At 54.8% G+C, this 9,817-nt stretch overlaps 1 protein-coding gene across 1 annotated transcript; it reads right to left on the minus strand.

Annotated features, from left to right (window-relative positions):
* Positions 1-4,003: 4,003 nt before the first annotated feature.
* RPL38 (ribosomal protein L38) lies at positions 4,004-9,075 on the minus strand. Its single transcript, XM_058703578.1, has 5 exons — positions 8,980-9,075; positions 8,743-8,781; positions 8,507-8,567; positions 5,002-5,124; positions 4,004-4,260 (listed from the first exon to the last, which is right to left on the minus strand). The coding sequence occupies exons 2-5, from the start codon at positions 8,743-8,745 to the stop codon at positions 4,235-4,237; spliced, it is 213 nt and encodes a 70-aa protein (XP_058559561.1). The 5' UTR covers positions 8,746-8,781; positions 8,980-9,075; the 3' UTR covers positions 4,004-4,234.
* Positions 9,076-9,817: the final 742 nt, after the last annotated feature.

The raw sequence follows: 9,817 nt of genomic DNA on the forward strand, positions 1-9,817 counted from the left end.
GCACTGCGCTCCAGGGTGTGGCTGCTAATGGCGCACACAGAAATCTGCAGACCGCCGTCTTAGAGGGGGCTGCGGGGGAAAGCAAAGGGGAGCAGAGTCAGCAGACACAGACGGGGTTGGTGGTAGTCGGAGATCCGGTGAAGCCTCTCGTGGTCGCCTGGCCCTGAGAATGCTGAGCACTCACAGAGGGCCAGGTGTGAGAAGGTCGGTTCTGGAACTGCAAACAGTGTGGTGTGACCGCAGGACGCCAGGGGCGGGGGAGGAGAGGTGAGGCTTGAGGCGAGGATGAGGTCAGGGTGGAGGGCCGCCGGGGTTTCAGTGGGAGTGGAGGAGTTACGGACGGGTCGGGCTGGGACACGGTCTTGTGGGTGGTCGTAAGGGGGCCAGAGACAGGGGTGAAGAAGGGGACTCGAGAGACTCCTGAGTTTCTGGCTGGGGAGCTGGGTGCCCTGAAAGCGTGGCTGCTAGAGGTTGGTGGACCACCGACGTCCCTACCATGACCCCTATCAAAGGGCCAGGGGCCAGAGAGGGCATGCGGGTCTGTAGTCAGGGGATGGTCTCCGGAGCCTGGCTGTGGCCATCTCATCTACGCATGCCCAAAGAGGACGCGCCCAGGGGGCCACAGGAGGCCGCGGACCACACCTTTCTCATAGGGGTTTTCATGAATTTAACAAACTTTGAGCCCCTTCTCTGTTCTAGCGGATACGGTGATGGATGAAACACCCGTGTTCCTCTCTGCATGGGGTCTCGAGTTTGCTAGGGGAGGAGAGGTGGCCTTCACCCCACTCAGTGATCAGTGCTCTCAAGAGTCTGGTGTTGGGAAGGGGGGACTTGTTAACTTGGGGTGTTCTGGGGGAGGGTTCTGAGCCAATATCCGGTGTAAGGGTGTGGAAGGGGACAATCCCAGAGTCCTCTGAGGCGGGCGGGTGGCAAGGAGAGACTGGGGAACTGCAGGGACAGAGAACAGATCAGGGCTGATTGCCCCACCAGGGCGGGAGAGTGGGTAAGAGGGAACGTTTCCAGGTGATGGAAATATGGATTGCAGTGATGGTTATGCCACTATAAACGTTTGTCAAAATTCATACTTGTACACTAAAAAAGTGAATTTCACTGTAAATTACACCTCAATAAGCTTTACTTTAAAATAAATACCTTTAGGGGCACCTGGGTGGCTCAGTCGGTGCAGCATCCGACTTCAGCTCAGGTCATGATCTCACAGTCCATGAGCTCGAGCCCCGCGTCGGGCTCTGTGCTGGCAGCTCAGAGCCTGGAGCCTGCTTCCGATTCTGTGTCTCTGTTTCTCCCTCTCTCTGCCCCTCCCCCGTTCATGCTCTGTCTCTGTCTCAAAAATAAACATTAAAAAAAATAATAAATACCTTTATTTAAAAAAAAAAAAAAAAGATGGGGAGAGATACGCAAGGGCCATTTCACACATGGATTCTGGTCTCTGACGTGGCCACAGCTGCTTGCAGAGGAAAATGTACTTGGAGCGATTTCCCAGGGCCCAGGGCAGGTGCAGACAAGAGGATGTGGCCTTGGAACTCACTCCACCCCGTGCCACGTGCATGGTTGCCCTCCCATTCCTCTCGGTCAATAGCACAGAAGGCTCTAGCTGCTGACCCTGCCTCGGGAACACCTCGGAGGCTTGAGGATTTGGCATTTCTCCAGAAGATTGGATCACAGCAGCGAACTCTAAATGCCTTAGGGGAGAAGCCAGAGACCTCAGGTGGGAGGGGTCTGCCTTCTGGGAGGTGGCCCCTCCTACCTTGGGGGAATTGACCTTGAACCCGGTACAGGACTGTCCTGCCAGAGCAGAGGCTTGGGCCCCCGAGAGGGAGGGGGCGGGGCAAGGGGCGGGCCTGCACACACCTGACAAACCACAAAAGCTCGCCCTCAGGGCCATCCCTGCAGCCACTTGGGTGCAGCGTGGAACACCCAAACCTGCTGGGCCAGTCTGCACCCAGCTAGACAGTGATCAACTGCCATCGTTCTAGCTTTTTCTCCAGTGGCCTGCTGACCTAGGCAGGCCAGCCTGTGAAGCAAAACAGCAGAACAGGAACAGGAACTCTTCATGGAGTTGACGTTGAGAACAGCCCCCGTGCCCAGCGCCCATTCCAAACCGGCAGCCGTGGCCCGCACCTGGCCGTTCACCTGCTGTGCCACACGAATGGGCTCACCCGAGCCTACAAGCTGACCTCAGCGATGCAGCAGGTGACCCTGGCCACCCGAGGGCTTGGAACACACCTAGGCCTCAAACCAGCCAAATAATCATCTCTGCAGTTGGCCTTGGCCATCATGGCGAATTTAGAAAAAGTGCCCCAAATGGCTCTGAGGCAAAAGACAGTGATCCACGGCAGGAGATCCACGGCAGGAAAGGGTGCCTCTAGACTCCGAGGCCAGACAAATGCCCACGGGGCTTGTCTCCTAGGAGCTGGGGCTGGTCTCTGGACAATGTGCTGGGACAAAGGGAGCCCAAGTGGCAAGCCCGCCCTCTTCTTGGGAATCTCGAACACCCGAAGAATGGAGAAGACTGGAAGCCACGGAAGGTGCTCCATTCTGGGTTGGTCAATGATCACTGAGCGCCTGTGGACCCCTCCTGGAAGAAACCCGTGCCGCTCACGACTAGACTCAATAACTCCCTTAAGGCTTTAGAATTTCTATAGGGAAAAGGAAAAAAAAAATCAACTAATGAATTCAGGCACTTAGCTGCTTGGGAATGGATTTGATCTTGTCAACCAGCTCGAGACACTAGGCACTGGAGACCGCTCATTTGCTGTAGCGTGTCGCCACCTCGTGGCCTATCCTGATATGGCCCTCATTCATCTCAAAATGGCCAGGTGCCAGATAGGGTTCCAAAACCTTTTACTATTCGCTCCTTTCCCCTTACAATAAACCACGGAAGGGTCAATAGTTATTTGCCTTAACGATATGGAAACTCAGGCAACGCTGGGAAAGGCGGTCTGGCAAACCCCACCCAGCCCTGCATGGGCCTTGCACACGGGAGCCCACACAACTCGTACCAGGGACCTCGTGTGGAGGCACTTTGCTGGTCGGCCTCCATGTTTTTTCTGCTTGAAATATGTGCATCCTACAGCACCTGCCCAACCCCACTGGCCTGAGAGGGGAGGGGATCCTCGGAGGCTCACTGCCCTGCAGCGGCACAGGGAGACACCTGCTGACCACGGGACACCGCCACCGCCTGTCAAAGCCATCTCCCGGTCTCTTCTCTGAAAGCACGGTCCTATCCCTGCTGGACTTGTCCAGGGTGACTGTGAGATCAAGGTGCAGTGAGCAGACAGGCTTGCAGTTCCCCGGGACTGGTTACCAGCCCACGGTGCTCAGTGAGGTGATTTCTCAAGATCGCGCTAATTGGCAAGTGGTAGAACTTGGGAGTTAATCCCCAAGGAGCCTAGGCTGGCTGGGGCCTGCACTGCTCATGCTGGGAATACCCTTACGGGCCTGTCTGAGCAGTGGGCCCCACTCACACCCCCCCACCCCGGTGAACTTGATGTGCACCCCAATGCCGTAAGGCCCAGGGTCAGATCTCTGCGGCAGGAACCCCGGCTCCTCCCCCCTAACCGTCAGCTGGGTTTATCAGACTGTCTTTCAGTCCCAGGATCTTGTTTCCTGTTCCCCCTTCCCTGGAAAGCTTGGCCCATTTCGTAGACTCACATTCCTCTGTTCGCGGCAACGATCTCATTACACCCGCAACGTTCTTCCTTTCCGCTCCACTTTACCCTGAGCGGGAGCACTTAGGAAACAAGTGTTTCAGGCTGATGAAAAGCCTCATGCCTACCCTGCGTCGAGGGAGACCTTCCACAGCACACAGTGGATCTGAACGCAGCCCTGCTCGGAAGATGGGCCGGCTCCGCACTTCTAAGACGGCTAATCAACTCCACCTTGTAACTACCATTTTCGTTATCAGGAAGCTCACTTTACCTAAATGACTTCTAAATCCCACGAGGGCACGCTGGCTTACTTCCACAAATACCTGGCTCTTCCGTCTATTTCCATCTATTCATTTTCAAACTTAGGCTAAAAAGAGGATGGTTCTATTCATCCACTGGGATCACGGCCAAAGATGAGGGACACCAAGTAGGTAGCAACCGGGACCCCCCCGCCTGTTCCCACCAAGAGCCGTGACCAAGTAAGTATTTCCCTTCCTGCCCTCAAAGACAAAGGACGTTTTAGGAATTTTTAAAACTTTAATACAGTTCCAATCAGTGTGCCGGGTTCATTTCAGCTCCTTTACTGCCAAACCTAGGAGAAAAGAGATACAGAAGTGAGCCACCCAAAACATACATTGTATTTTGAGTTACTCTTGCTTGTCTGGATTTTGTACTTAAAACTAAAGAGGGTTAACAAAACTCAGAAATTAAGCATACTGAGGTGGTTTTGCTTAAAATAATAGTGTTTGACGACGATGGTAATAATAATAATAATAATAATAATAGTAATAGTAATAATAAACAAAACACACTCCTCTTCTCACAGCCTCCATGAACAAGTCTCAAGAGGTGCTTACAAAGGGAGGGAGGCCCTATCGGTTAACTTCTCACGGTCAAGAGGCAGACTCTGGGAGCACTGTGCTCCGGGCCGTGTCCCCCATGGCCCTCGGTCCTCCCACCAGCAGGAAGGGCCCCGTCCAACCTATGCTCACAGCCTATAGCATTTAGTTTCCCAACCTGCACCGCTGGTACAGTAAAGTAGCCACCTTGCAGGGCTGTGGGGAGAACGGACGAGTGCCCCACACTGCATTAGCAAAGCACGAACGGGAACGAAACAAACTGCCCTCTGGCCAAGGAAACGATTCCTGGTATGGGATGGACGCTGGGGACCACGACTATTCACTCCTTGCACGACCAACAGCAAAAGCAGATACTTAGGACAAGCCACACGTGCACCTTCCTAAATCTGGGGACAACTCAAGGAACAAGATGGAGACACGTGCAGCTTCCACATTTCTGGTCTTACCCCCCCACCGATTCCAAACTCACTCACCTGGGGGCAGGGACTGCTTCAGTTTCTCTGCCTTCTCTTTGTCTGTGATGACCAAAGTGTAAAGGTACCTGCTGCATCGGACTTTAAACTTCACATTATCCTTATTTTTCTTGATCTTGACGGCTACCAAACAGACCAGAATGAGCAATTAAAAACTGTGTCACAGAAAAGAGATGTCAGGCAGCGCACCTGCTTTGTATTTATGCAGAAAGGGGCACTCTGGACTGCAACCACGGACAGGGCTGTGCTCTCTTCCCTGTACCGTGCCTCTGCTGAAAGAGAAAACAAGAGGTCCTCTAAGACTTCAGTATTTAAAAAGTTGTCAGAAACCTGTATTTCCCGGGGCGCCTGGGTGGCTCAGCCGGTTAAGCGTCCCAGCTCTTGACTCTGGCTCTCATGATCTCAGGTTCACGAGATTGAACCCTGTGGGCTCTGCACTAAGCGGGGAGGCTGCTTGGGATTCTGTCCCTCCCTCTTGTACCCAGGAGCGCTCTCTCTTTCTCTCTCAAAACAAAAACCACTACATTTCCCTTCAGTTCCCTTCCAGAGAGGACATCCCCTGGGCCAATGGGAACTGCTTGCTTCAGGATCCCATCACCTACACAGTGAGTTATATGCTAAAGCTTTTCTTAAATTCATGAAACTCCTTTTCCGGCCTCTTTCCTACTGCCAAATTCTCTCCCAGGACCACAGCACAGACAACAAAGAGTCCCAGGTGTAACTCAAACTCAGCGCTGCAAGGTCTAAGTTTTGTGGTCTGTGGATGGCGTGGTCTGCTCTGGAGGCCACTCGCTCCCCCGTATGTTACGGCCATTTCATGTGCCCATCGAAACTCCCCACCGTAACTTTAGAAACAGCCCAGACTCTCCCCAGATTTCGTTATTATCGTATCAGCGGATGATCAGTATCAATCAAGAATCCGCTGGCTGGGGAATGCACACGGCTCTGGCATCTCAGCCCCGTACCTGACCCGACACAAGCACTCAGCCCCCGCAGAAGCAGCGCAAGATTAACTCGGACTCACAACCCACAACTCCGTCTCTGCCAGTAACTGCCGGAGAAGACAGACATGGCACAGGAAGAAGCCCTTCAGCCCGCCCAAGGCAGGGGCCGCCTCAGCTTATGTTTTAGTAAATCCAGAAAACTGGGTATTCATTCAAACCAACCTATTTTGCTACCTTAACGTTCCTGTTAAAGCGAAGGCACCGCACTGCCCCTAGCAGCTGCTGTTATGTCTACACATCAGGCTCAACGTTTGCGGGGAAGACCCGTGGATCTCTTAAAGAAGACACGTTTACTCAACATCGTCAGAGCGTGCGGCAGTTCCGTCCTGGGCACGGTCCTGCACCCCGAAGGACCAAGAGCAGAAACAGGAGACTTTATGCCAGTGTCCCAGGCAACAGCATTCAAAACAACCAGAGGAGACACCGAATGCCCACTGACGGACGAAGAAACCAAACGGGGCACGTCCATACGACGAGTATTCAGCCTTAAAAAGGCAATTCTGACAAACGCGACGACGTGGATGAGCCACGAAGACCCTACGCTGCGCGAAGCAAGCCAGTCACAAGAGGACAAGCACCGCTGATTTCACCTACAGGAAGGATCTAGAACAGTCCACGAAGCAGGCAGAATGGTGGCTGCCGGCGACTGGAGGGAGAGGACGGGGAGTTACTGTTTCAGGAGCGTAGTTTCAGTCTTACAAGATCAAGAGTTCTGAAGATGCAGCGAGCACGTTCTCTGGGCCAGCGAACTGCACACTTAAAAGCAGGTTTTATGGGAGCGCCTGGCTGGCTCGTTCGGTTGAGTGTCTGACTCTTGATTTGGGCTCAGGCCATGATCTCACGGTTCTTGACATCGAGCCCTGCATCAGGCTCTGCACAGACAGCTCAGAGCCTGCTTGGGATTGTCTCTCTCTGCCCCGCCCCCACTCGTGCGTAAGCTTGCTCTCCAAGTAACTAAATAACCTTTAAAAAGTAAAAAAAGGCTTTATATTACACATATTTATAAATTCAGTTTTTAAAAAATTTACTGAACCGACACTGAACACCCTATTATGTCTGCAGGGGTGCAACCCCGACCTCACAGGCCACAGGAAAACCACGCTCCCAAATTAAAACGCAAACCAATCTGACGGATTTGGGGCCGTTTCTTCAACATACTGAGGTCTCTAAAGGACCCTCTGATGTGATCCTTGCACCAATCCCGCGGGACAGATGCTATTGTCCCATCTTCAACTGAAGGAAAGGGGGGTGCTGTGTCTACTCTGCTGAGGACAGCCACTTACCGACAGAGCTGGGATATGACTCAGGCAGGCAGTGCGACCACCCCTGGTCCGAACGAAACTGTCAAGACAACCTCTCTAAGCACGACAGTACACAACACACACGCGGTCACCTGCGGTCCCCAGAACCACCGGACAGACATCCCTACCAGATGCTACTTGTTCCCACAGACGGCCACCATCTCAAGAAGTACCAGAGGCGCAAAGGCAACAAGGACACAGATGGGACCCCCCTCCCCCAACCCTGTGAACCCACGTGCACTTTCATCCGTCCAAGGACAGAGCACCAGACAGGACAACCAGGTCCTGAACCACGTCAATAGGTCAGCAGGACGCCAGGCCACGTTCAGAGCATCTCATGTTCTCTTAATGACACGTCTGAGTGGAAAAGGAAGCTTTAAGGAGTATTTGATGTAGCAGGAAGAGGACGACTCTGGGCTAAAAAACAAATAAACCCCCCCAAAAATAAAAAACCCCAAGGGGGCTCCTGAGCGGCCACCAAAGGCTCAAGTCATGATCCCAGGGTCATGAGATTGAGCCCCGGGTTGGGCTCTGTGCTCAGCGTGGAGCCTGCTTAAGATTCTCTCTCTCCTTCGCTTGCTCTAAATATAAAGCACCCTCCCTCCAAGGTACGAACTCAACATCTACCCCGCGTTAAGCACAAGCCCCCAAACCTCCCGCCGCGACAACAAAGCGAGAACGGAACTCCCTCCCACGCGTGGTGCGAACGCCGAGAACTGGGCACCGGGGCCGCGACCTCACCAATCCGAAGCTTGCTGTTGTAGCTTTCGGACGCACCGCTTCCTTTCCCTGATTTACACGCCGGGAAACCAAGTCCGACGACTTCGTGCGGTTCCCTGGACGCGGGGCCAGGACCCTGACCGCCGCGGGCCCCCAGCCCAAAGTGCTGCGCTGGAGTCAGGGTCCGGAGACCCGCCTTTCCCGACCTCCACCCAGCAAGGCTTCTGCTCGGAACGCACACCTTGTTCTGAACTAAGCACGGCTCTGAAAGCGTTCACCATCAGGCAGAGCAGGGAACGCGCTGCCCAACGAGGTCTTCCTTCCGGGAAGCACGCCAGAACCGCCGCTCCCCGGCGGCCGGGCACTCGCGGGAACAGCCTCCCCGGGGACACGCCGGGGGACGGCGCTCGGGGTAGGGGCCACCCCGCGCGCCCGCCCGCCACCGCTCGCTCCTCGCGCCCGGTCAGGGAGACCACTTACACTTGGCATCCTTTCGCCTGGCCGTGAGCAGAAAGTCCTTGATTTCTTCAATCTTGCGAGGCTGCAACACAAACGGGCAATGAGCTGCACAGACACGCTTTTTCTGGCTGTGACTTAATCATCGCCACCAGTCCCTGGCGGGGATCGGAGACCCCTGCTCAGGCGCCCCCGCCCGCCCTCCCGCCCCGGGGGCCCCGCCGCCTCCCCGGGAAGGTCCCGGCAGGGGCCGTACTCACCATGGTTACGAGGGGCGCAGGCGAGCGCGCGGCAGGCAGCTGCGGAGAAGACAAGCGTTAGCGTCAACGGGGCGCGGGGAGGCGCGACGACCCCCGCTCCTCTCCCCCACCCCCACCCCGAAATGCCGACCCCGTCGCACTCCATCCTCCTCCCCCGCACCCTCGATCCACACCCGGGTTCCTCAGCTCTCCCCCGGTCGTGGATTACCCCGGATTACCCGCCAGAGCCCCACTTACCGCCCAAGAGACACTCGCGGCGAGCGGCAAGAAGGGAGGACGGAAAAGAGCGAGACTTCCGTTTCCTGGCAGTTAAACCCTCCCCCGAAGGAAACTGGGTACGGTGTCTGCAAAGGGTCAAGAATTACTTAGGCGTTTGTCCTTCCCGTTGCAGCATCTCTGCCCCCTTCTGGCCTATATTAATAGTGCAGATCGAGGAATAAAGTGGGCCGCCTCCCTCCTCCCTTCACTCTCTTTACCTTCCCCATCCCCAGTCCCCCACCCAGGCTTTGTTAGGCTTTCTTTTAGATCCGGTTGAAAGACCGAACACTTATTATCTACTACTTTCATTCGATCTGTGCGTTGGGCATCTACTCAGAGATTTTCCTGTTTAAATAAAGGGATCCTCTTAATGTGCATTTTAGAACTTTCTAGGGGTTTCTCACATTTCTGTCTGATCGCCTTGTCTGTGGACGTCTAATCCGTCATGCTGCTTCCAATTCCTTTAAGAACTGGTGTGCAATAAGGGTAAATTAATACTTCCAGTAGCTGACATTGATGGAGCATAACATGGGGCATCCCCTGTGCTAAGCCTCTGATCCCCAGGCGCACCTGTGACAGGTGGCTCTCGTCGTTACCCCAGTTTTTCCCACGGGGCGAATGAAGGTTTGTCCTTTTGGAGAGAGGTGAAGCCAGGACTCGAACCCACGGTGGTCAGATCCCAAGCCCAGACTCCTGGCCGCTGCTTTCGGAGGCGGTGCCCCTGAAACGGGCGGGCAGCTCTGGGCAGGCAGCGTTTCCTTTGCTCCTTTGGTTCCTCCCAGCCTCCAGCCCATGCCTGACCTCGTTTTCTCCGCAG

This window comes from Neofelis nebulosa, chromosome 16 (assembly GCF_028018385.1).
Source record: "Neofelis nebulosa isolate mNeoNeb1 chromosome 16, mNeoNeb1.pri, whole genome shotgun sequence".
In the NCBI taxonomy this organism is placed as follows: Eukaryota; Metazoa; Chordata; class Mammalia; order Carnivora; family Felidae; genus Neofelis; species Neofelis nebulosa.

Excerpts from the sequence above, each read along its gene's own strand:
- RPL38 (XM_058703578.1), bottom strand. Across the intron at positions 5,125-8,506 it reads CAGGCGAAAGGATGCCAAGT|CCGTCAAGATCAAGAAAAAT; the intron begins GTAAGTGGTCTC and ends TCTGTTTGGTAG. Across the intron at positions 4,261-5,001 it reads GAAGCAGTCCCTGCCCCCAG|GTTTGGCAGTAAAGGAGCTG; the intron begins GTGAGTGAGTTT and ends CTTTTCTCCTAG.